General features: G+C 51.9%; 2 protein-coding genes across 7 annotated transcripts in view; one reads left to right on the top strand and one right to left on the bottom strand.

Annotated features, from left to right (window-relative positions):
* Scn5a (sodium voltage-gated channel alpha subunit 5) overlaps positions 1-4,643 on the top strand; it is a 99,544-nt gene extending 94,901 nt beyond the window's left edge. For all 6 annotated transcript variants that reach the window (XM_052724190.1, XM_052724177.1, XM_052724157.1 and 3 more), the window contains one exon: positions 1,166-4,643. In XM_052724190.1, the coding sequence (XP_052580150.1) occupies positions 1,166-2,403 (1,238 nt within the window). In that variant the 3' untranslated portion in view covers positions 2,404-4,643. The remainder of the gene's footprint in view (positions 1-1,165) is intronic.
* A 15,395-nt stretch (positions 4,644-20,038) lies between these two features.
* Positions 20,039-27,019, bottom strand: part of Exog (exo/endonuclease G) — a 28,840-nt gene continuing 21,859 nt past the window's right edge. Inside the window, 1 exon segment of the mRNA XM_052724136.1 lies at positions 20,039-26,807. Coding sequence (XP_052580096.1) covers positions 26,346-26,807 — 462 coding nt within the window. The 3' untranslated portion in view covers positions 20,039-26,345.

The following is a 27,019-nucleotide window of genomic DNA, read 5'->3' as shown; positions in this document are numbered from 1 at the left end:
ACACATCTGCCTTTGCCTTTCTGCCCAAAACGTCATCTACCTCTGTGAAGCTAAACAGAGGTTAGGGCAGGAACTCCTGCTGTGGCAGTAGTGGGCAGGCATGTAGAACATGAAGTAGGCTCAGAAATGCCCCAAGGCCCCAGATGGAGGAAGGACTGCCCTGTGCCTCATGGGGCCGGAGGTCAATATAGGAGATGCAGAATGTCAGCTAGAGTGGACCACGAAACCTTGGAGGCTTTGGGAGGCGCAGCATGTACCTCTAAATCACCTGCTGACCCTGGTGCTGGACTGAGCCAGGGTGTGGCTAAGAGCAGCCATGGAGCCAGGGGTCCTGGTTTCATCCCAGCTTGTCACTTGGGTCGGTGACCTTCCTTTGGTTCCATCTTCCGGGAGGAAGATGATGCTGGTGGCTCCCTTTCCCAGAGTGCTGGGAGGCTAATGAAATGAAGGCTGTGAAGGGCATGGCCCAGTGCTCCTGACACATGCCAGCCATCAGCGTTATGATACAGAGCCAGGAGAGGTCCTTACACCCCCAAGAGGCAAGTTTACTTCACGCTTTCTTCTGAAATATACCTGTGCTCTTAGAGATCCAAAGGTGGAGAAGTCCTGGAGCTGAAGGATAATAGGAACCATCACAGAGACACTGAGCTTCTCTGTGTGGATAGCACTGATCCTAGGCCAATGTGTCCTGCCCCTTAGGATGCACCTGCAGTGTCTGAATTTGTGAAGAGGAAATGGGTGAGGGTAGAGCTGGGATTTTACATCTCCAACAAGCCTCCGGGAGTGCCCTGGGTTGCTGGTCCTCAGAACATACTTTGAGTAGTGAGGAGCTGGAAGCTTTGAGCTCTGGTTCCTGCTGGGCTGCTGGGGTGCTGAGTGAGTACCCTCTGGCCTCAGAACCCATGTAATGGTGTGCTAGCATACCTCCATTGTACAGGTGTATCCTTACAAGCAGAAGAACAGCACTGAGAAGACATTTAGCAAAATATAGGTCTTTTCATCTGCTGGGTCACAGAGCAAGAGGAGGCCAAGTCCTAGAATGTCCCATTGACCTGGTCATCCTAGAAGGGCCTTCTCCTATACAGACACACTTGCCCTTAGTGAGCCTGGCCTGGAAGGAGGGTGGAGGTGCCATGGTGACCACAATCTTGCTTGTCTCCCTTAGGCACTGTCCTCTCTGACATCATCCAGAAGTACTTTTTCTCCCCAACGCTCTTCCGGGTCATCCGTCTGGCCAGAATCGGTCGCATCCTCAGGCTGATCCGAGGAGCCAAGGGGATCCGAACACTGCTCTTTGCCCTCATGATGTCCCTGCCTGCCCTCTTCAACATCGGCCTCCTGCTCTTCCTCGTCATGTTCATCTACTCCATCTTCGGCATGGCCAACTTTGCTTATGTCAAGTGGGAAGCTGGCATTGACGACATGTTCAACTTCCAGACCTTCGCCAACAGCATGCTGTGCCTTTTCCAGATCACCACATCAGCCGGCTGGGATGGCCTCCTCAGCCCCATCCTCAACACAGGCCCCCCATACTGTGACCCCAACCTACCCAACAGCAATGGCTCCCGGGGGAACTGTGGGAGCCCAGCAGTGGGCATCCTCTTCTTTACCACCTACATCATCATCTCCTTCCTCATCGTGGTCAACATGTACATCGCCATCATCCTTGAGAACTTCAGTGTGGCCACAGAGGAGAGCACAGAGCCCCTGAGCGAGGACGACTTTGACATGTTCTATGAGATCTGGGAGAAGTTCGACCCAGAGGCCACCCAGTTCATTGAGTATTTGGCCCTGTCCGACTTTGCAGATGCCTTGTCCGAACCACTCCGTATCGCCAAGCCCAACCAGATAAGCCTCATCAACATGGACTTGCCCATGGTGAGCGGGGATCGTATCCACTGTATGGATATCCTGTTTGCCTTCACCAAGAGGGTGCTCGGGGAGTCTGGAGAAATGGATGCTCTGAAGATCCAGATGGAGGAGAAGTTCATGGCAGCCAATCCTTCCAAGATCTCCTACGAGCCCATCACCACCACCCTCCGACGAAAGCATGAGGAAGTATCAGCCACGGTCATCCAGCGGGCCTTCCGGAGGCACCTGCTACAACGGTCAGTGAAGCATGCTTCCTTCCTCTTCCGCCAGCAAGCAGGCAGTGGCCTCTCTGATGAGGATGCTCCTGAACGAGAGGGTCTCATTGCCTACATGATGAATGAGAACTTCTCCCGGCGCAGTGGTCCACCCTCCAGCTCGTCCATCTCCTCCACATCCTTCCCCCCATCCTACGACAGCGTCACGAGAGCCACCAGCGACAACCTCCCAGTGCGAGCATCTGACTATAGCCGTAGCGAAGATCTCGCAGACTTCCCTCCATCTCCAGATAGGGACCGCGAATCGATAGTGTGAGCCCGTCCACCGCTGGCCGTGGCATACCCTGTTGTATCGTGACAAACCTGAGTGCAGTTAAAACCAGTGTCGGCTGAGGCCATCCTGGCTTTGGGCTTCGGAGGTGACAGATGAGCCTTGATTTGGAGGAACCACAAAGCAGAGTTCTGTGTCTGCGTTGAAGCCAGAAGCAGCGGGAGGAACCCCTATTGGTAGAGGCCTGTCCCTGGAGGTCTGGCATGCCCTAGTAGCATGTCTGGCCAGGCTCTGAACAGCAACTCTGCCCCAGCCTCTGAGGTGAAGTGGAAAACACACTGTACATGTTATGAACAGGCTTTCATAGATTTATTATATTTGATATTTTTTTACTTGAGCAAAGAACATCTTTTTCCATGAACATCTGCAGCAGTTCACACTGCCTCTTCTTAACCCTGAACAAGACTGTCAGTTGAGCTGCCGGAATTCTGCTCTCAAAGCTAAGTGGGATCCAGTGTGGCTTCCTCAGGCCTCATGCCCAAAGGAGGAACCAGGAAGGCCTAAGCCCTTCACACACACACACACACACACACACACACACACACACACACTTCACACACTGGGGTCAGACAGAGGCCACGGGCCCAGGATCCCCTCAGGCAAGTGTGGTAAGCTGCTCCAAGGGAGACAGGTTTTCTTCCTGGTCCCAAAGCATGAGGTTCTTCCAGTGGCGCTCACTCTGCACCCGAGTTGTCCCCAGGATTTCATTTTCCTTTTTATTCAGGCTTCACTGGGGTCAGTGCTATAAAAATTAAAAGCTCCCCGACGAGCAGCCTAGGTCTCAGACGGATTCTGCTCTTTCTCCCTTTCCCGTAAGAGTATTAATGTTGGAACCCAAGGGTATGAGGGGGCCAGCCCCACTCACAGCCAGGCACTGGCTTGCTCAAGGGCTGTGGCAGGCCCTTTTGACAAGCCAAGGGAAGAGAAGGCTGTTCCACGTGGGCTGTTGAACGGTGTCCAGCCATGGCAGCTGCACAGTCCACCTGACGAAGGAAGTGGTCTCCGTTTCCCAGGTTCCCCTGGGGTTTCTCTGCCTCTGACTGTATGTGGAGAGGATTCCCTTCGGGGCTCCAACTCCTCTTCAGACACCTTGGAAGTGGGAGGGGGAGCAGCCTGGCCTTGCCTAAAGAAAGGCCCTGGATGTTCCCACCTGGTTCTGTGCCCTGGGAGGGGAATAGCCATTTATCCCATTAGGGAAGGAGGCAGGGTGGCATCGAGACCCAGCACATGGTCTGGGGTTGTCCGGACACAGGATCCCTGAGGGCAGGAGTCTGACCATCCCAGGAGTCTTCCGCGAAGGCTTTGTCAGGGAAAAAATGACTTTACTAGTCCAGTTATCCCCATGACCTCTTCAGCTGCTGACAATCCTATTTAGCATATGCAAATCTTTTTAATGTAGAGAACCGCTGAGGTGACGAGATTGGCTAGTGGAGCCTGAGCAGGCAGGGGCTCGGCTGCCCAGGTCTAGCTCTCCAGCAGAGCCACCCTCGGCTGGGGGCACCCACCTCACAGGCCACCTCAGTCTCACTGCCCACTGCAGGCTGGCTGCTCCTACCTACCTCGCCGAGTCGTCGGAGGGCTGGACGCTCATGGCAGTGCTGAAGAGGGGCGCTGTGGGCGAGTCAAGTATTACATTTCTTTTTATCACCTCAGTTCCCTTGGTGGCAACCGGCCCCGACCCCACCAGCCCCAACCCCACCCACCCCTGGAGACTTATCCAGTGTCCCCATTGAGTCCAGTGTGGGGAGCTTGGTTTTAACTGTCCTGGTGACGCTTCTCTGAGTGGAAATCTTATTTTTGTAGATCTGTGCTTTGCTCTCAAGGCTTGAAGAGATGTGTGTCCCTCCCTGGCACTCACATCAGGCTGCATAGGCAGGAATGTGACCTGGGGATGGCAGGGCTGCCATCCCAGCTGGCCGGAAGGACACTGTGGTTTCAAGTGTATGGATAGCCTCAGGGCCTTAGAACAGGTGCCTGGGGCTGGCCGCAGACAGGACGACCAAGGGCAGGAGTCAGCTAGCCCCAACTCCTTGGCTCGGCATGGTCTCTTTTTCCAGAACTGCACAGTGATGTGCAGGAGGGGATAAGAAAATAGACAGAAGGAGGGGGGACATGAATATATGTCAGGTGTTGTCTGAAATCAATGAGCACTTCTCACCAAGCTTCGTGTATAAATGAAATACATTATTTTTCAAACAAACCAATAAATGGCTTACATGACCTGGTCTGGGCTCTGTTCTTGGGCTGAGGTGTAACATGGGCACCGAGGAAGGGGCAGGACAGCAGAGGCTGGAGGAACTGTGGGGAGGCCTGAGCAGGTCTGAAGACTGGCGGAGGCGGTGGTGGCGCTCAGGACTCAAGAATGACTTCAGGTTGTTCCCGTGGAGACTGGCCAGAGGCAAGGGTCCAGCCAGCACAAGTGGGGTGCAGATGGGCAGCACACCCCTCAGAAGAGGATACCTAGGCCATTCCTTGAGGACCTCCTGCTCTAGGGCACTGTGGAGAAAGGAACCCGCACCCCCGAAGTGCCAAACCAGAGGCAGCCCCAGGGCGGACCCCTGGCTTCGCAATCCGCCCCCCCCCCCATTGTCCCTCAGTCCACTGTCGCTCCATGCTGCCAGCCCACTCACCGCGTGTCCATGTGCTCTGCCAGCCGACAGGACCTCCTTAGGCTAGACTCAGTAATGCCCTCTGTCATGACAAGCAAACCCTTAGCTCAGTGTGCAGCAGGTCACCCCAGGAAGTCCTTCCCTCCCCTACCTGGAAACCACCCTTTGCAGTCTTTCACCTGCTCTGTTTCAAATTTATTAATAGTGGTAAGATACACACAGCATTGAACTCACGCCTTAATTGTGCTAAGTGCCCAGTTCAGTGATCGTCAACATCTTGCCAACCTCCAGAGCTCTTCATCTGGTAGAACTGAGCGTGTGTACCCAGCAAGCCTGCCCTCAGTCCTCCCCACAGCCCCGCCCCGATATCCCTGTGCCTTCAACACCACTAAGGACCTTATAATCGGACCCTTGTGGTTGGTGGGTTGGTTTTGCTTTTCTCTTTTGCTGCCCTGCCTTCTCCTGCCTCGTGATTGTGTCTTTCCATCCCCAAGCCCTTCCAGAAAGTGAAAAAAGTGTGGCTTTGAAGAAGAACCTGTCCTGAGCCAGGGCCTCTCCCCTGAGCCCCAGGCCAGTGTGTTCAGCAACCTACTCTGGGTATTTCTAGACCTTCCAGCCAGACCACCTAATGCTGAACTCAACTAACTCCCTTGCCTACCCCAGGCCCATTAATGCCATCTTTAATGCCCACCCTAACACCAACACACCTCGTCCAAGCTCTGGGGGCCCCAGCACCTCAGTGACTGAAATCCCACTGCTCAGGTCTAACTTGTCCTCCTTGTTAGGTTAGGGGTCGTCTTGCCTCTTGGAGACCACCAAGCACTTCCTTTGCTAACTTTATCCGCTGCACACCCTTCCCTCAGTGGCCAGGGTGATATTTCAGTGGCTTCTGTTGCCTCTGGCCCCGCTGACCTCTGTAACCACATCTCTCCAGCCCTCAAGGCCCCAGGCTCTTCCTGCCTGCCTCACCAGCTGCTGCTCCCTCTACCAGAACCCCCCTTGTTCTTCTCAGGGTCAGGACTCTCCTCATCTGGGAACCTTGCCTGACATGGCCCAGCTCCCAACCCATCACTGGCCCTCGTCCTGAAACTTCCTCTCACAGCTCTCCTCTCTACAAATGCCTATGGTGTGGTGAGCACGCAGGACCCCCGATGTAACAAACCATTCTTGTTGCCCCTCCCTCGCTCAGTGGGGAACCCTCCCTGGGCCTGGGTGAGGACAAGCAGAGTCTGTGGCGTGTCCGCTTGGGGACCAGGACAGCAGCCCACCATCGCTTTTCCTGTGTTCTCAGCCTGGCACGATCATGTCCGGTGCTAGGGGCAGGGTGGCTGGGTGGCTTCTCCCAGCCAGCTGTAGTTAGGGACACCTTGGTGGTCTGTTAGGAGACCACTGCTGTGCCTTCTCCCTGCAGTTTCCCAAGAGATGCTCCTTTTCCAGATCCCGGATGGTCTCTGTCCTTCCTTTGGGTACGCATAGGTCCACCCAGCCTCCTACCAATATAATCACCATGCCCTTGAGCTTGCCTAACAAGGCCTCCTGTCTGACACATCGCAGTTTCCCAAGAAGCCTCCAGAAGTGCCCCCCCACCCCCCGCCGGAAGCCTGAGTTTAGGAGGTGGCACACACCTGTCTCCCAGGCCCTTCCTCAAGCAAAGGTCCAGGGTCCTGGAAACCAGAAGATTAATAAGACTCTTCAAAGGAACCTGCTCACTGAAGCTCTCAACTCCCCTTTCTCAGACTCTTCTTACACCCTCGACGAGACCGGGGGTGTGAGTGACATTCCCTTATAAGAGATCCCCACGTGAAAGATAATCATCTGACACTGTCGGTCACTCCCTTGGTCACCTTCTTCAATGTCTTTCCTCCAACCAACCAGTGCCTCTCAAAGGGCAGTCCGCATCCGAGGACAGGAGGCCACAACCAGCTTTTTAATGAGCATCTGAACCCAACGGCACCCTGTGTGGTAGGGACGTGTGACTTCGTGGAGCCCATCTCACATATGTCTAAGGCTCAGGGGAGTGTCTGTGTGGTCCCTACCAGGGGATGGCAAATAAATGTCTCATGAAAATTTCCACAGGATAGAATTTAAGAGAAACACCAGAGGGGCTGGAGAGATGGCTGTGTGGTTAGGCGCGCTGGCTGCTCTTCCCAAGGACCTGGGTTTGATCCCCAGAACCCACATGGCGGTTCACAACTATCTGTAACTGTAGTGTAGTTCCAGGGGATCTTACGCCCTCTTCTGAACTCTGTGGGCACCAGGCATACATGTGGTTTACAGACGTACATGCAGGCAAAGCATCCATATACATAAAGAATTAAGAGAAACACCAGGAGTGGGCTCATGTTCTTTGTCCTCACCACTGTGTCCTGAGACCTCCCCCGGAGGCTAGGTGTGGAAGGATTACATGAAGAAAAAGCAGTCTGAGGCTGCTGCCCCCACCACAGGGGTGTACAGAGCTCAGCTCTTCTCTCTCCCACGCTCCAGGGACACTAACTACACCCTCAGGCTAGATCAGCCATCTCCCGCTGTTGAAGAGGTCAGGGTTCCGAGTCTAGGGGTCCTGATCTCCTCTCTGTGGGGCCTTCCCTGGCTCCCTGAGGTAAGCCTTCAACCACCTTGGAGAGTGTTGTGATTAAGGCTTGAGGCTGTGAAGAGGAGGCCTGCACCTACTAAAATGTCACAGCTATTACCAGGCCAAATGGGGTTGAGGCTGGGGTCTGGGTACGGATGACTGTGAGTGCCAGTTCCTGTGTCACGGGGAAAGGCATGCAGCCGGGAATCTCAACCCTTGGCAGGGAGAGAGATGCTCCTGGACAGACGTCAGCTCTCACCCCAGGGCCACAGCGCTGGCAGCTGCCCTGCCCCATGCCATCAGCTCTCCACCATCAGCCCTGACAGCCACGAGACTCAGTGTCCAGGAGGTCGGGAGGGGCAGGGAGAAATATGCCTGGGCCCTCCTAGAGGCAGAGGCCACATTGAGGGAGGTAACCAGGGGCAAGGCAAGGGTGCGACAGAGACCTTTAATGGACTTGGGAGCCTCCCCCCCAGTGCCTCCCAACCCTGGCTGCTTCTCAGGATCTGGGCTGCCACAGTGCCCTGTGCCCTGCCCCCAGTACTCTGAGCACACCTGTCTTTACCAGACTAAAGGCTGCAGCAGGCCAGGCCAGGCTGTTTGCTCACAACCTTGACTCCAGCCTTAGCCTTGGCACCCATCACAAATGAGGTGTGAGGATATTTGTAGAATCAATAGACTGATCAATCAACCAATCCACCATGTGGCTTCACCTGGACCACTCCATTTGAGCCCTTCCTGTTCCTGAGGTCTCCAGCTCCCCTCCCCCCAGGCAGAACTACCGTCCACTCTGTGTTTTTCTGGAAAAAAGCCAGATACAGGCCTATTTGGGATCTTCACCCAGATGGATTCCCCTATACCCAAATTCCAGGAATGAATCTCAGGCTTCCTGTCCCAAACCCCCTTAGGCCACAGCCTCAGTATTTTGCCAGGGATAGAAGGCAGAGTGGCCAGGGAGACTTTGAGCAGACTGGGTGCTGAGGGACTTTGCTCAGAAATGACAAAGGGTGACAGGTGCCCAGTTCTCTGAGGTGCAGGGTGTCTCACAGGGACCTTAAGGCCAAGCTGCTGGCATCGCTCTTCATGGCTATCCCAAGCCATCTTGAGCAACAGCGGTGAGAGCGGAGCCAGCCTGAGTCCAGCACGAGCGATGGCCACTCTAACAAGCACTTCCTCCCATGCCAGCTCAGAGGGCTGGCATCCTGGGCAGCTGCCAGGCACCTGCTGCTGACAAGAAAAGACCCACCATCGCAGCCTTTGTGGAGAGACAGGCCGGCTCGGATTCCTGAGAAGCATGTGAGGTCCCAGCAGAAGCCCGGATGTGGGTTGGCTGACCAGTGGTATGTCCTGTCCTCCTGTCTGTCTCAACCTATGCCCAGCTGAACGTAGGGCACAGCATAATGTAGGTGTGAGCAAAACCGGGCTAAGCTTGTCTCCAGGATTTGTCTTTAAAGCCATCTCTCCTTGGAAATCATCTATCTGCTCCTCCCGTAGGGGAAGACCCCCTTTGTGGACAGCCAGAGCCAGTCCCCTTCTACGCACAGGGCTGCGGACACATTGCAAGATGGTAGAAGCAAGGAGGGCTTACCCAAGAGAAGAGGCCAGTTTAGCAGAGATAATTGGGCCTCCTACATCCTGGACCAATCCATCACATTTATAGCCTTCACTCCAGACAGGAGACAAGGAAATGACAAAGCCAATAAGGCCATAAATAAAGTGTAATGGAATAACCGGGATGCACAGCCCATGCCGAGCCCAGAGCCAGGAGCAGGGCTGACCTGAGCCTCCCTCTGCCTTGACTTCACCCACAGGCCCCAAGAGACAGTTAAAACCACTAAGCAGCATCCATGGAGGTGCCCAGCCGGATTTCCGCCTCTCAGACCAAAAACCTTGATGTCATCCTTACTTCTCTCTTTTCCTCACACCCCACATCCAATCCGGCAGGAAATCCTGCTGGCTCTGCCTTCAGAACATGGCCCAAGGCTAGCCGGTTCTCATCACTCCTGCTGCTACCACAGTGCTCTGAGCACCTCCTCCCCATTCTCCCAGAGTCCTCCACAGTGCTCCGAGCACCTCCTCCCCATTCTCCCAGGGGCCTCCTAACTGGCTCTTGTTCCTGATTGTTAGCATATCCATCAGTAGGGGATCAGTCAGCGCAGCCTGCTCATACCCACCGCTCTGCTAGAACTCTCTAGAATCCCCCATCCTGGTCATCCATGGTAGGCCTGGCTCCCCACCACCCACCCCCTCCTCCCTTATTGCACTTCATATTGCACTCAGTCCTCTGTACCCCTTGCTGGCTTCCAGATGCAGCAGGCACCACTGGCTTAGGCCTCTGCACTGGCTGATCCTCTGCAGAGTGCTTTCCAAGGGAATCAGGCTCATCTGCTTCTATCTCCAAGTCATTTTATAGATTCCATATAGATTCTTGTAATGACAGTGTGACACATTGAGCATCCTGTCTTCTACCCTTCTACAGTGCACTGTTTTTAAATTAGATTTATTTAGTGAGGTAGAATTTACACACAATAAAATTCACCCTTTTAAACATTTCTGCCTTCAATGTGTGTGCGTGTGTTCGCACACGTGTGTGTGCATGTGCACACATACGTGTAGATGGATATCTGGAGGCCAGAGGACAACTTGTAGGAGTCAGTTGAACTCACATCATCAGGCATAGTGGCAAGCCATCCCCTAGCCCTCACACTGCGGTTGTGTCAATCTTTGTATTTTTCTGTTAGCATCACCTGTTCAGGTGGGTCTGTCTCAGGTTGGCTGCTTGTTTTGGAGATAGGGTCTCACTTTAGAGACCAGGCTGGTCTCAGGTCCACTCACCCCTGCCTTCCAAGAGCTAGGATTAAATGTGTGCACCATCACACCCAGATCGTAAATGTTTTTGGTTGTTTATTCTGGGGGGTAGGTTGTGGGGTTTTGTTTTGTATCTCAGCAATTTGAATCTGAATTTCCTTGGTGTTAATGACTGAGTTTTTTGTCATGTAGTGATTGGCTGTTTTTCTATCTCTGGTGAAATTCTGCCACTGTTTCTGAAACTTTCTATAGAGACACAAACACTTTCGGCATCATTTGGAGGTACCAGACTCCCCAAGTGAGAGTGTTCTGTGCTGAGGCTCGCTGTATGATCTGGCTCTACCTCCTCATCTGTGAAATGGGGTGTGTGTGATTCTGTATGCGCAGACATGGAGGGAACACACAACCATGCCCGGATACAGTAAGCATCTTGTCAATGTCCAGTGTGGCAATGACCCCAACTAACTCCTGGGTGGCTCTTCCTCGCTAAGAAGGTTGTGTCTCACTGGTGGCGGGTGGACAGCTAGATAATCAGTGCCTCCCAACCACAGTGCCACCCAGCGAGTTCCAGAATAATTGTTTAGTGACATACTCTGGCAGGTCCCTTCCCCAGCAGAGGGCCACCCCCAGCAGCCATGCCAGCAGGGAAGGCTAGAGCTGTGCATACAAAGCAGCAAGAAGTTGACCTCCTCACCTGACCAGTCACCCCCCAAATGGCCCAGGCTCAGTTCCTCGGGGAGCTATGGGGGAGGAGAAGGCATTGGGGGAAGTAAAATGCCTTTCAAGGTCTCATCTCCAACCCTGTGAGTTCCACATGCCTGCCAGTCTACCATATGACTCTCCCCTAGTCAGCTCCACTATTCTGTGGGGACCCATGTGACCTCTACAGGGAAGCTGGACTCCAGTTTAAGTGTCTCCCTTCCCTGGGCCTCCTCCCTCCAGGGCAGTGGGGTGGGAAGGAGGGCAGCTGCCTTAGGAGATCAACACAGGCAGATCTGGGGCTGGTGCCAGGTGCCACAGACATGGGGGAGAGGTGATCGGAGGACATGCTGCTCCGCAGAGCCCAGGCCGCTGAGGAAGGAGAGGAGGTGGGGTGCTGGGGTGCAGTGGGAAGCCCGCAGAAGGAAGGCATTCAAAGGCTGGAGCTTTGGGAGCTCTAGGAGATCAGACCAGAGAGAAGTGGAGGCACCCAGAGGCCAGGGTACAGAGGGGTGAGGAAGATGAAGGGCAAGGGACAGGGGCTAGGCTGGGGAGAGATCAACCTCTCCCATCCGCCTCCCAGCCCTTCATCTCCATTAAACTGCTCTCCACACTCATTGTCACCTCCTTGACTGTGGGCAGCCCTGTTCAGCCTACTCAGCCACGGCTCCCCACCAGAACTCTCTTGCACCCTGGCAACCCCACACCCTGTTCTTCCTCAGCTGCCTCTTGAGTGCCACCCTCAATACCCACTGCCTCCAGGCTCTAGCCTCAGAGGCCCTAAAAAAACAACGTCCTCCCCAGCTGAAGATCAGGCAGGTCAGGGCTGCCAAGCCACGCATCTACCCCTCCCCCGCCTTGCCAGGCCTTCTCCAGAGACCCGTGAAGGGAGGGTGGGAATGTGCTGGGCAGTGGAGCTGAAGCCCGGCCATCTAGGTTGACATCAGCAACCACCCCAGGGGTGGCAGGAGGCTCCAGAGCCAGAGGGGTTCCCTCCCTCCCTCCCTTCCTCACTGTCACCAAATGAAGTCTGAAGCCTGGAACTAGCTGGGGGAAACCAAGGCATCTGCCCATTCTTCATGTAGCAAATGTGTTTGGAGCATCTTACAGTAATGAGCAAAGTCGGGCTTGTCTTAAGGGAACTAATGATTAATAAACACTGGGCATTGCTGAGGTATGTCTCTGGCTGTGACTGGGAGGGCCTTTCCAGAGATTACCTGAGGTAGGGAACACTGACTGTAGCGGCACCATCCTACAGGCTGGGACCCAGACTGGATAAAAGCGAAAGGGGGAAGCATGGAGCCCAACGTTCCCTTCTCTGCTTCCCGATCGACCCGGGACCGCTGTCACATTGTCTTCCTCAGCACGATGGACTGCACCTCAAAAGCAAGCTCTCCCGGCTCCTTATGCCACTTCGTGCTGGGTATTCAGTCACTGTGATGAGAACAGTATAGCACCACATTCGGAAAGAGAGCTGGGGTGACGTGTGGCATTGGAATTGACCTAAAGAGGGCATTTTCAGGCAGAGGGGAGGGTAAGTGTGAGATTCTGAGGTAAAGGGGACATGACCCATTCCAGAAGGGCAACATAGTCCCTGTGGGTGGAGGCAGCAAATAAGAGGTGGTGCAGGCTGGAGAGGTCCAGAAGAGAAGCCTGGACATGACCTGAGGTATATGCAGCTGCTGGAGAGGTCCAGGAGAGGAGCCTGGACATAACCTGAGGTATATGCAGCTGCTGGAGAGGTCCAGGAGAGCAGCCTGGACATGACCTGAGGTATATGCAGCTGCTGGAGAGGTCCAGGAGAGGAGCCTGGACATGACCTGAGGTATATGCAGCTGCTGGAGAGGTCCAGGAGAGGAGCCTGGACATGACCTGAGGTATATGCAGCTGCTGGAGAGGTCCAGGAGAGGAGCCTGGACATGACCTGAGGTATATGCAGCTGCTGGAGAGGTCCAGGAGAGGAGCCTGGACATGACCTGAGGTATATGCAGCTGCTGGAGAGGTCCAGGAGAGCAGCCTGGACATGACCTGAGGTATATGCAGCTGCTGGAGAGGTCCAGGAGAGCAGCCTGGACATGACCTGAGGTATATGCAGCTGCTGGAGAGGTCCAGGAGAGGAGCCTGGACATGACCTGAGGTATATGCAGCTGCTGAAAGACATTCACTCCAGCAAATACTTTTGTTTATGGGGGTGAGGGGTGTGACTGCTCATGAGGCCTGTGCTTCAGCAAGACCCTACCCTCCATTCTGTGGAAGGAATTGTGCAAGACAAGATTGGTGGGTGAAAAATGAGCCAGTGGCCTCTACAGGGAGAGACAATGGTGGTTAGGACTAGATAGATGAAAAGATACTATGGTGACCTCAATACCTCCTGGGCAGACCCTCCTACCCCAACTGCCCCCTTGAGACTGCAAGAGGAACTGGTGAGCCACTGAGGACGTATGCCATCTAAGAATGGTCTTAAGGTCCCATCTGCCTGATCTTGCCTCTCACAGCAGGAGCTCTAAAAAGGGCCAACTTCCTGTTGAAGGCAGCACAGGTGCATCTGACGACGGTGAAGCATTGGGTTCTCTGCTGGTGTGAACACAGCTGTGCTAACTACCTCCTCAGTTCACAGCATAAAGGTGCAAACTTTTCCTTTTAACCAATGAGGAATGCACACGAGATGGATTATGGGATCGCCTTGCTCTCCCAGCACTTGGGAAGCTGGTGTGTGGGAGGACCACAGACGCAAGGTCAGCCTGCACCACACAGTAACATCAATGCCAGCCTGAGACACAGTCAGAGCCCCCGTCTTAAAATTCAGAAAACATGGGCCAGCAAGCTGGCTCAGCTGGTAAAGGGGCTTGCTTTTACACCTAAGGACCTTAAGTCCAATCTCTAAACCCACATGGTGGGAGGGAAAGACTGCTGCAAGTTGTCCTCTGACCTCAAGTGTTCTGTGGCGTGCGCGCACGCGTGCACACACACACACGCTAGCGGGGAAGGGGAAATCTAAGCAGCATTGCCAACCCCCTCTAGGTCCAGCGCACACCACAGACCAGAAGACAGTTGGAAGGAGCCAGGGGCCCCACTTCACCTCATCTCTGGGATCCCTGTGGATTGCGGCAGTCTGAGCACAAAGCACAACTTGAACATTGGGGAGTCTCTAGACTTCTCAACATCAGCCCCACCAGAAACAAGGCTGGGCCCTTGTTAACCTCGGTCACCACACGAGACTCCTGGTTCAATTTTATTGTGGATGCCTGACTCTACCTCAACAGTTCTCCTTCACTTCAACCCCAGAAGACAGCCTTCTTCCCAAAGGCTCCTGGATGCTTGTCTACTTGTTCTAGGGACCACAGCTTAGCACACCATGGACTTCAAGGAGAGGACACCGAGTCCAGTCTCCAAAGAGTTAACCAGGGATGAAATCACAGCTACCCACCCATCACACAGTTCCATAACGAAGGAAAACATCCCAGTGGCCTCATTAGATTGTCACTTCTGTTCTCCACTGTCCCTGCTTCCTATGGATAGGAGGGTGATGCCAGTGTCTAAACTCTCCTGGCTGCTTCTCAGAATCCTGAGACTTATATGGACAGCAGACCTCCAACAGATGCCCAAAGCCAACCTCCACATGGTCTTAGGTCCGAGTGCTTTCGTCCAGAAGAAAGGAACACTTCCAGGTGGAAACCTTCCAAATGTGTCTTCCCAGTCACCTTGTCACCAGATTGTCCCAAGCACAAACTTTCTCAGGAATTATCTTTGCCTTTGGCTCTTCACACAGAAAGGTCACAGAGTTGTCTGTTTCTGATAGCACACACATGCAGCAGGGAACGGCCTCAGAGGTTTCCTCCACTGGAATGTCCAAAGGAATGCTTGATGAAGAAAGGGGAGATGAGGTCATGATGAAGACAGAAGGGAGGGAAGCAGGGAAGGACGGGGACCTCACACAGGTCATCTCACTCATGATCTCTTCAGCTGTCTCCCACCATTGCGCGCACATAGAAACATCAGCTGGAAGCAGGGACATGCCAGTGTCAACCAGTGTATCAACACCTAAATCTTGGTTTTTAGTATCATTGTCCACTAAAAAGAACCAGAACTCCTAGGTAAAGTGGTTAATTCAGGGTTAGAGCAGAGAAAACACCAAGTGTGCCTGGAACATTGTGTTGTGCTAGAACATAAAGTGCCTGAAGACTGATGGAGGGATGTCAAAAGACACAGAAGCCAGGTTGGAAGGGCCAGGCAGGAACTTAAGAGGGGTGAAAAACATTGGGTAAAGTTGGTAAAGAATAGGACATCAACACAGTTCCCCGTAATTACGTGTTAAGAACAAAGAAAAAGGAACTATATACAGAAGACCAGGCAGACTGCAACCAAGCAACCAATGGTAGAATTTCCAATGGGTGGGAAAGGACACCATGTGCTGCCTGATGTCAGAAATACCCAGCGTCACCTCTGCAATAATCTTGTCCAGAATGCATAGCCTGAAACCAGCAGACAGTATCAAATAGAATCCGAGCAGCAGCATTCTACAAAATTGCTGTCCTGTCCTGTTCAGAATGTCAAGTTCAAGACACACAAAGAACAGGTGACGATTTTTTACAGATTGAAGGATGCTGAAAGCCCATGACAATTAGATGTGATGGGTGATTCAGGGACAGTAAATAATAGACATAAAGGAGAAAAGATCCAGTCAACTGATGGCGTGTGAACAGGGACATGGACTAGATGACAGTGTTGGATCAATGCTAGAATTCATGATTTTAGCAACTGCATTGTGGCTTTATAGGAGTATACCTTTACCATCAGATAATGAAGAATTTGTTTTTCCAGACAGGGTTTCTCTATGTAACAGCCCTGGCTGTCCTGGATCTCGCTTTGTAGACCAGGCTGGCCTCGAACTCACTGAGATCCACCTGCCTCTGCCTTCCAAGTGCCAGATTAAAAGTGTGTGCCACCACCCCCCCCCTTTGAGAATGAAAAATTTAGAAGGTGACAGAAACCACAATTATCTTCAACTTATTCTTAAATAATTCAGAAAAATGTGTATGCAGTTGTATTATATGTTGTTTCACAGATGTATAATGTAGAGGTTATGTATATACATGAGCATAGAATGATAATCTAAGCGAGTAAAACACAGACAGCGATGGCCTGCATAAAAAGTACATGGGAATTGCTGCAATGTTTCTCTGAGTTTGCCATGACATTAAAATAAAATTTACTAAAATATTAGTAGCCAACAGTCACATGGTGTTTCCTATGAGGGCTGTTTGGTATTCACATGATGCTCTGGTTTATATAGCACAATCTCACATTAAAATCAGGTGCTTCGGCTTATGGGGGTTGGGGGGACAGAGGCACACAGTGATTAAGCTGCTTGTCCGAGCTTCCCTATCTGCTAAAATGACAAAGCTAGGATGTGACACCAAGTCAGCCTGTCTGGCTTGAGTCTGTGCTTAGCCAGTACACTGCTCTGCCTCCTGAGTCATGCAGAAAGCTGAGCATGGGACCCGACAGAGCACATAGAGCAATTCTTATCCCCACATTCTCCTTCCCCCTCTCCCCCTCACTCTCCTTGCTTCTCTCCCCTCCCCCCCCACACAGGGACACACACGGACACTTACGAACGTGTGCACACAAACATGCACACAGCACACACACAGGGACACGCACGGACACTCACGCACGTGTGCACACAAACACCCCCCCCACACACACACTGGGACATGCACGGACACTCACGCACGCGTGCACACAAACATGCACACAGCACACAGCTGTCTGGTGCAGAACGTTTGCAGTCTGAAAGATCAAGATTTTTATCTTCAGACCTGAGGCTTTCAGAAGGTGGACATTCAGCTTAGAGCCCTAAGCCTTGAGGGCTTAGAGTGTAGGGAACAGGAACCTGGAGAAACCCTGAGTCCTGAGGGTTTCCTGTGGTTTTGGCTCAGCATTGTCTTCTCTAGAGCTCCAAATTTGTTTCTTTCTCCAAGACTTCTCCGCCCATCTCACTCTCATGAATCTACCAACAAAGGATCTTGACCTTTTTTATAGTGTGTGTGTGTGTGTGCACGGATGTCAGAGCACAAGTGGGGCTCAGAGGACAACTTATGAGAGTTGGTTCTCTTCCTCTACCACAAGGATCCTGGGGACTGAACTCAGGTTGTCCAGTTTGATGGAAGTGTTGTTAACCTGCTAAGGCAGCTCCCTGGCCTGGATAACGGCTTCTGAGCAATGGCTAGGGCCTTAGAGGAAAATGTGGACCCAGACAGAGCGGCTGGAAGTTGGCTGGCACCTGACTGAGGAGACAAGAGGTCCAGTCATTGAGGTGATAAGAAATGCTGGATGTGCCAAGCCCAGCAACAGGGGTCACTGCAGGAACTGTTCCTGGGGGTGGGGAATGGGATGACCCCTCCTCCTTGGCACTTTGCCAAAAAACTGGGCAAGATGTACTCCTCACCGAACCTCAGGCAGCAGAAAAGACATCTTAGAGCCAAGACTGAGGGTCAGGAATGATGCCATTTTCATTGGGCCTGTCTAGTCTGAAGGGAAACAGGAGTGAAGGGAGAAAGATGCTGACGTGAGTTCAGAAGTGGAGTGGACCCCCCCTCCCCCCATCACCCTCCCTGCCGAAGGGCCTGTCACAAGGCGGCCATGGCTCACACCTGCTTATCAGGGCTGGGGTGTGGAGAGGGTGTCTTGGACAGGAGATAAGGCAGGGACAGGGCTGTCCACACCAGTCCTGCTCTGCCTCCTCATTCACACCTCCTCAGAGGCCCTCAGCCACTCTGCCTGGCCCTGCGGTCTCCTTCCACCTGCACCCTACCTCCTCTGCAAACCACGCCTACGGATGGCCGTTCCCCAGGAAAACACTCTGCCCTGCACAACTAAAGGACACCAAGTGGGGAGGGACCCTTGGGACTGTCTAGCCCATCTCCTTACCTAACAGGTAGGGGACTGAGGAGTAAGGTGCCGCTAACCTGAAATCATATCGCAAACACACCTAAGAGTCAGAGTCAGAATCCAGGCTGACCCCAGACCAGACATGCTAGGGTCTAAGCCACAGCCTACAGACCAAAGAAAAGCTTAGTGGAGGGGGGTGATGGGCACAGTTACTTGTGTCAGCCTGAGTCTTAGAGTCACACAGGGAAAGATGGCACAAGGACATACATCGTGCAGTCCTGGCTCCACTCACCTAGGACAAGAGGCCAGTGTTCCATCTGTGCACAGACTAGAGCAGCTCTCCTTCACTGGGTCAGATGACAAGGGCTGGCAAGGGGTCTCAGGTGCTCTCCAGGGTGTCGAGAGGGTGGGGAAGGGAGACACAGAGCCTATGCACTGGAAGGCCAGTGGAAGGCAGGGGTCTTTTATGGGTAGTAGGAGAGGACTAAAATATTGTCCTGCCTGATGGTGGAACAAAGAGCCAGCTCTGTCCGGAACTCAGGCCACTGCCTGCTATTGCCCCCGTGCCTGCAGCCCTCGAGGACATTTGGATAGAAAGGATCAGACAGAGGCTGAGGCAGGACATTTCATCTTGTGGGAAGTGAGCCTGGAGGGGGACAAGAACAGACACACCCTGAGATCCAGGTTGGGGGTAGGAGAGGGCAGGGCTTCACACCTGCACACAGCTAGAAGATCTAACTTGAGCTCTGCTTCCTGCAGAAGCACTCAGGAGCCCCTGCTCAGCACACTCACCACCTTTCTCCCATCTGCCCACCATAAAGGATCGCCTCAGGCCAGAGATGAGACACAGCAGGGCCTAAAGCCTGGGGACTGAGGGACCAGGCCACAGGGTCAGCAACGCACAACTCTGGTCTCAGCCCATTACTCTATTGTCCCCAGACTGTCTCCAGCCTTCCTGGATCCCCCACTGGGAGAACAGGAACACTAGTACTCAACAGAATTCACTCAGTTTTTCTGCCTTGTTGGGTAACTCCAAACATTTAACCAGCTATTACTTGTGAACTCAACGGGAAAGGAAAGGAGTCAACTCCATTACGTGTTTGCCTCTAGCACATTAGCAGGGTTGAGTGGATGCATGAAAGACTGAATTAAGCCAAGTGATAATTACTGAACAACCTTGAGAGACAGGGGTGGGCATTAGACCACAGGCTGGAAACCCAAGTTCTTAGAGTTGAGTTTCCTCACAGCCCCTCCCAAACGCAGGCACCTGGACGAGGAAGAGCTTGGAGGGCTGAAAAACACTGATGTGGTGGTACGTAGCAACGTGTTAGTTTCAGGGTTTACGGAAACACAGAACTGTCCTGCCTGGTCCACAGCTTAAGATCACAGGCTGCCCTGCACCTTCTCACTGATCTCCACCAGTCACCGGTAAGCTGGCAATCAAGTAACTGGCTACCATAAGAACTTACCCACCTGCACACTCTGTATGCAATCCTCTCAACCTGCTCCCATATTTGGTGCCTCATTAAGAAGGCAGAAGTCAGCTGGCCAAGGCTGCCCTGCTGAAGCACGGGAAGATGAGATGGGTCCCCATCTCAAGCCTACCCCGCCTGCTCCTACCTCCAAAGCCTTGGTCCAGCCACACCCCATGGACCTACAGATGTGGCAGGCCTATAGTGAGTCACAGGCAAACTATCATGGAGACTCATTTCTGTATTGTGCATAAATTAATTACTGGTTTTGTTGTTGCTGTTCTGAGACAAGGTCTTACTATGTTGCTGGCCCGGAACTCACTCTGCAGACCAGTCTGGCCTCCAGCTCAGTAGAGATCCACCTACAAGCTGGGATTACACCATGCCCAGCCACTGTTATCCTTTCTTTGTAAAGAAACAAATATGAACTTAACATAAATTATCAGAGCATAGTATCACATGAAATGGGTGAACATACGATATGGGATGCCACGTAAAATGAATTCTGTTCTAACAGGATTTCCCTGTTTTGTCTCCATCAGTTGTTTTTAACAAACACACACACACACAGAAAGCCTGTTTATTCAGTCTGCAATGTCAGAGCTGAGAGGCACAGCTAACAAGTCAGTTGGCTAAATAAATCCGAACCATCATGGATGTGAACTTGTCTGAGATGGGTAGAAACTGCAACAAGGAAACCTTAACAGTTGACATACATAAGATTCCCCTTTGTAGCCAGGCGGTGGTGGTGGTGGTGGTGCACGCCTTTAATCCCAGCACTCGGGAGGCAGAAGTGCACGAATCTCTCTGAGTTCGAGGCCAGCCTGGTCTACAGAGTGAGTTGTAGCATAGCCAAGGCTACACAGAGAAACCCTGTCTCCAAAAAAAAACAAGATTCCCCTTTGTGACCCACAGACTGACAATCCAAACACACAGCGACACACTGACTGGACGGCGCATCAACTGAAAGACCAACACACGGTGAGAAAACTGGAACATGCTTAGGGGTCAGCCACTCCCTGGACTCCATGCAGCACTTCCTGAGTGTTGTACTGTGAAGGGCCCTGTACAAGAACATGTAAGTCAGGGGCCCCAGTGTCTACGAATTTCCTCTCTTGAAACACCCTCAGGCAGAAACCAGCATCAGCAGGAAGGTGAGGGCATAGAGGGAACAGCATGGCTGCTCATCACAATCACCATTGTTCTTCTTTTTTAAAAACAAATCATAAAACAACCAAATTTTATTAAGCTTAACAGTTTCTCTAATACGAAGAGAAATATCAAAAAGAAACCTAGGACATATGCATATGTAGTACCCCCCCTCCAAAAAAATATGCAATAACCCAAGAGAAAAAAGGACAAAGTTCTCTTCAACAGAGAAAATTATCTTCACATTTGGAAGATGTTTCCACGCACCATTCTTCTTTTTAAATTACATATTCCAGGGCTGGGGAGACAGTTCATTGGGTAAGCCATCAATTCCACAAGTGTGAAGACCCAAGTGCCAATTCCCCAACACAGGTAGGGCCAGATATGTCTGTAATCACACAACACTCCTAAGGCGAAATGGGGGTGCAGAGCCAGAACCTCGGAAGCTTACGAGCCGCCTAGCCTGGTGTGCACAGCACTCAACGGGAGACTGCCTCAAACAAGGCAGACGGTAAGGACTGACAGCTGACAGCTGAGGTCCTCATCGCCACATACACTGTGCACATCCTCACACCCATGGCCTCAAGGGCACGGCGTGCACACATACACACATGTTTTAAATCAAAAAATGAAAATCGGGGCTGGAGAGATGACTCAGTGGTTAAGAGCACTGGTTGCTCTTCCAAAGAATCTAAGTTCGATTCCCAGCACCCACATGGCAGCTCACAACCATCCATCTATAGCTCCAGTCCCAAGGGTCTGACCTCTTCTGGCCTACTTGGGCACTAGGGATGCACATGATACACAGACATACATGCAAGCAAAACATCCATACATATAAAATAACTTCTTAATAATGCAAATTCCAGCCTCCTAACAGATCTCCTGAATCAAAATCTCAAGGGAGCAGTTGAAAAATCCATATACATATTTAAATCAAGTGGATAATTGCTCTAGAACAGTGGTTCTCAACCTCCCTAACGCTTCAACCCTTTAATGCAGTTCCTCATGTTGTGGTGACTCCAACCATAAAATTATTTTCGTTGCTACTTCATAATTGTAATTTTGCTACCGTTAGCCAGGCAGTGGTGGCACATGCCTTTAATCCCAGCACTCAGGAAACTGAGGTAGGATCTCTGTGAGTTCAAGGCCAGCCTCATCTACAGCCAATGGCTATACACAGAGAAACCCTGTCTTTGAAGAACGGGAAAAAAAAATTGCTACTGTTATGAACTGTAATGTAAATATCTGTGTTTTCCAATGGTCTGAGACCCCTGTGAAAGGGTGGTTTGACCCCCCCAAAGAGGTCATGACCCACATGTTGAGATTAATTGATCTAGATCAATAAAATTCAACATGGAGCTTAAAATTGAAGCCTATGTATTTAAAAGTATAAACGGTATTTTGGATAACTTGGCAAATTTTAATAGGGACTACTAAAATGGATTCTTGATAAACTTTCCTTTTTCAAACAGGATCTTCTGTAGCCAGGCTGCCACGGCCCTCTTGCCTCTCCCTCCTAATTGCTGGGATTTAGACATGTACCAAACCTGGCAGAAATTTTGGTAATTTTCTTAGATTTAATAACATATTTCAGAAATATAGAGGAATGTCCTTAATCATAGGCTACATTAAGTTCAGGTATTAAACAGTAACTTGTTGTGCCTCAACTTTTTCAGAGGGACAACAAATTAATTTTAAAGGCTACAGGTGGAGAGATGTTGGGGAATACTATTTTAAGCTGTGTTACTTTTGTTGATGTCGCATTGGTTTAACTCTGTGAAGCTGTGCTACTGTGCCTGTCTAAAACACCTAATAAAGAGCTGAACAGCCAATCATGAGGCAGGAGAAAGGATAGGTGGGGCTGGCAGGCAGAGAGAATATATAGAAGGAGAAATCTGGGAGGAAAGGAGGAAGAGGAGGAGGAGGAGATGGAGATGATGATGATGATGATGATGATGATCGGGGGCCAGCCACTCAGCTACACAGCAAGCCACGGAGTAAGAGTAAGATTTATGGAAGTAAGAGAATGGGAAAGCCCAGAGGCTAAAGGTAGCAGAAGGGATAATTTAAGTAAAACTGACTAGAAACTAAGCCCAGCTAAGGCCAGGCATTCATAAGTAAGAATAAGCCTCCATGTGTGATTTATCTGGGAGCTGGGTGGCGGGCCCCCCAAAAGAAAAAACAACCAACAGAGGAGCCATTGAGACAAAACACTGGGAGGACCAATCACTGCGCTCTCCAACACTCTGAAGCCTGAAACTTCTGAACACACAGTTGAGAGAGATAAAGGTACGAGATCACCGTGGAGTAAAAACCCGAGGCCTGCTGGAGGAGGCAACCGCCGCTCTCCTGGCAGCCTCAGGGCGGAGGCCGGCATGTAAGGCATTCTGTGAGGCTTTGAGCAGCCACTGCAGCTGCTGTCACAGCCCAGCCTAGCTGACCCTTGTGAAGAGGAGGCCATACTGACCCCTAGAGGTACTCTGGACACTCAGACCAGAGAAATCCTAGCTCCACATTGGCAATGTCCATAACCAATCCCATTGTCCCCAATTACATGGGGTTCAGGACCAAAGGCAAACAAAGCCCCCTGCTTGGTCTTTTCTGGTAACTTGACTGCTTTCTCAAAGTGAGGCTGAATGCAGATCCACCCCAGTGTGAGGCCAGCCCCACCAGGGCAAACCGGTGAGGCGGCTCTGGGGGCCTAAAGATAGAGGTGTACTGGAAAGGCTCACAGGAAAGAAAAGGCCAAGGGCTGGGGGCCAAGCAGGAAGGAGAGCCGCAGCGAGCGGGTTCAGGGTTAGGGTAGGCCGAGTGTCGCGTCTGTCACTGTGACAAGTCACCCGGCAGAAGCGACTCCAGGACGGGTTTCTCTGAACTCACGCCTGCAGGGACTTCAGTCCACCATGGCCCAGAAGGCACGGCAGCAGGACGGCTGTCTGCGAGGCAGGATCATGAGGTGGAGCGTGTCCACATGGTAGCAGGAAGCAAAGTACACAGCCAGACCCAAGTGGGGTACAGCTTTCAAAGCCCACCTCTACTGACTACCTCTAACTGCCCAGGTTGGGGATGTGCTGATGGGACGCATGTTAGATCCCCGCCATAACAGGCTGTTAGCATGAAGTCTGCGATAAACGGAGTGGGACAGGCAGGGGACACACGTGACATGGCAACACTGTCGATCACTCTAGTGTCGGGCTGCAAGCTCTGCAGGAAGCCGCTCCCTCAGGATCAGGCTGCCTCTCCTGCCAGGCTCTAATCAAAGGCCTAGGAGGAGGACAGAGGTCTCTACTGTTCAGATGTAGGTGCAGAAACAGCTGCACTGTGTGTGTGTGCGCGTGTGTAGTTCAGGGCTGGCATCCCTTTCCCTAACCTTCCTAACTCAGTAAGGCCTTTGCTGTGTTCAACTCGGGCCAACAGCCTCAGTCCAGAGACCAGAGTCTGAAGATGTCACTGGAAGTTGAGACAGACTAAGGATTAAATCCCCTACCCAAAGAGACTTCCCCCAGGAGAGCCCTCCCAGCCTGGCCGCACCTTCAGACCGGGAACTAGAAGGGTAAATGGTACAGAGGGCAGTGGTCCAGGCTCAGCCTGTGAGCCTGAGGGAACCCACCAAGGTAACAAGGGGACAGTGAACCACTCAGGTTTGGCGGGTCACAACATTATGTCTCTGACTCACGTGAGGCCCAGGGATCTACTGCACTAGAATCCAGAAAAATCAAGGGGGCCAGAGTGACCCTACCCAGAGGGAAATTCTAAACCTTTGTTTTGGGCACTCTTAATGAAAATGTCCACACAACAATTCAAACACCACTGTTGTACATCAATATAAATTTTACACATAAAAAATGAGATCAGTGCTTAAGAGTACTGGCTGCTCTTGCAGAGGACCCCGATTCAATTCCCAGCATTGACATGGCGGCTCAGGACCATCTGTAATTCCATTTCCAGGGGATCCTATGACCTCTTCTAACCACTGTGGGCAAAGGCACTCACGCTGTGGGCACAGATGCATACAAGCAAAACACTCATATAAAGATCCCAAAGAAAAACAAAATGAGGTCTGGCATACTGTGTTTTTGTTATGTTCTTATCTCTGTTTTTTATGATGACCAGGAAATATTTCATAGGAAATATAATCCCAAGATACATTAACTTACTGATACAGTCAAGATTCTTCACCATCTGGGAGGAGAGGCAGGGGTCAGGGGGTACCTCCACGGCCACCAGCAAGTCAGGCCAGCACAAAAGAATGAGCACGGCCATGGGGGAGGGGCCTAGGACACAGCCCATCCAGGCCCCCACGCCTCCTAGGGCTCCTGGAGAAACAGCCAGGCCCCACCATCACCTCTCTGAGGAGAGAAAGTAACCGATTTTTTTGGTCACAGTGACATTTTGGCTTTCTATCCTTAGAAGGGCTGGCACCAGCTAATGGGGAACGGTAAGATAAAACAGAATGGCATTAATCAGCTACTGTGCCCGACCCAACTTTTTCTTTTTACTCAAATGAAGGAGCAGAGCAGGGTCAACCACTGCCTTATCTTTATTGTAAAGCCACGGCATTTCTATCAGAGGCAAACACAAGGCCTCAAAGATTGCCCTCATACCGCTGCTTGAAAGACAGTAGCAGAGTGACAGATTGAGACAAGACCTTCTGCCTGGAGGCTACTGGACTGGCTATACTTAGGACAGCTCAAGACTCTGGAAGCCACAGCCAAAGAGCAGCACAGGAAGCCAGAAGACAGCTGCTCTTGGCACAGGAGTGAGCTGGTTTGGACCTTGGCCCAGGCTCTCCCTACCTGTGGTGTGCTGGCCCGGCAGTACTCTCGGTACACACCTTTCCTGGGCTCCTTTAGAAGGCCCCCAGCGAAGGAAGAAACACACCTGTCCCATCCCGTGTGATCCCTGGAGGGAACCCCAGGCTCTGGTCAAACCTACAGAGAACCTCCATCTTTGCTCTATCCTTCCCAAGGCTGGCATCGAAGCGTCTGCCTGAGGAGACAGCACAGAGACCCTTCTCAGCAAGCAGACCCTAGGACCAGGAATACCCCCAGATAGAGGTATATACTTGAGTCAAACCCCATCTAACCTCGTCTTAACGCTGAGGTGCGCTGGATGACTTCTGTAGACTACCAATGGGGAAGACACAAAGTTCTCTAAGCCTCAACTTCCCCACATGTAAAATGGGAGAGTGGGTTTGCACAGAGGCTCGCTGTCAGACAACGCAGGCAAAGCATGGCATACAGAGCACACTGGGAAAAGCTTCAACACAGACAGAAGGACGGACACCAGGGTCATGAGAGGAGAAGCAAGAAGTAAACCACACAGTGTATCTGGACACACTCAGAGAGGGGCTCTAAAACCACCTCCACCAACGCAGAGCCTAGTGAAAGAAAACAACACTGAGTTTTGAGCTAATGAGTCTCTGGAGGGATTTTTAGTCAGGATTCCATCATTTCTTGAAAATCTGTAGCCGGGCAATGGTGGCGTACGCCTTTAATCCCAGCACTCAGGAGGCAGAGCCAGATGGATCTCTGTGAGTTCGAGGCCAGCCAGAGGGAGATCCAGGACAGACACCAAAACTACACAGAGAAATCCTGTCTCAAAAAAACCAAAAACAAAAACAAAAAAAGAAAAAAAGAAAACCAATCAGCTAAGATACAACCTCCTGGAGAGGCGTGCCTGCGCCTGTTCACCACGGGCGACAGCGCACACCCGCCCGCACTAGGACAGCTTTCCCAGCTGTGTGTCCGCCTGCTCCTTAGCTTTCAGTTCCTCTAGCTTCTTCCCATAGCGACTCAGGAAGTAATCGTCAGGTTCCACCCCCGAGCTCTTCAAAGTTTCCAGGACCTTCTCCAGTCTGGCCACAGAACGGGCTCCGTCGATCTTCCTGGTGCTCAGGTACAGAGTGAACTCCTGGAAACCTAGGAGCTTACAGGTGTCCACAGAGCAAATATTCCGGATGTTGCTGGTTCTGTCCAAATGGGGGAAAAACACCAGACCTGACATCTTTTCTAGGTCCTGGAGGCTCACCTGGAACTCAGTTAACTGGGACTGGAACCCAATGGCTGTGTTTGGCACCACAAAGGCTCCCAGTGCCAGTGGTTCAGTAGATTCTGGGCTTCTGCGAGCCAGAATCACCTTGTAAAGGTGTGAGGGGACTGCCACGTTGTCCTCACCGATCACCTAAAAACAAAGCAGCCCAATTAGTGCCAACAGTTTCCAAAGTTTTGTTCCCACAACTCCTTAGACGCATTATCAGAAAAGCTCTGTAAGCAGCCTCAGTGTACCCAGCGCATCACAGTCCAACTGCTAAGGAAAACAACAAGGAATAAAGGCGCACGTCAGGCAGGAAGAGGCTCTCTCGGGAAGAAGCTACGGCGACGTGGTGAGCTAAG

This window comes from Peromyscus californicus, unplaced genomic scaffold (genome assembly GCF_007827085.1).
Source record: "Peromyscus californicus insignis strain IS unplaced genomic scaffold, ASM782708v3 Scaffold_11__1_contigs__length_118956290, whole genome shotgun sequence".
Lineage (NCBI taxonomy): Eukaryota > Metazoa > Chordata > Mammalia > Rodentia > Cricetidae > Peromyscus > Peromyscus californicus.
This window is presented reverse-complemented; position numbering and strand designations above follow the sequence as displayed.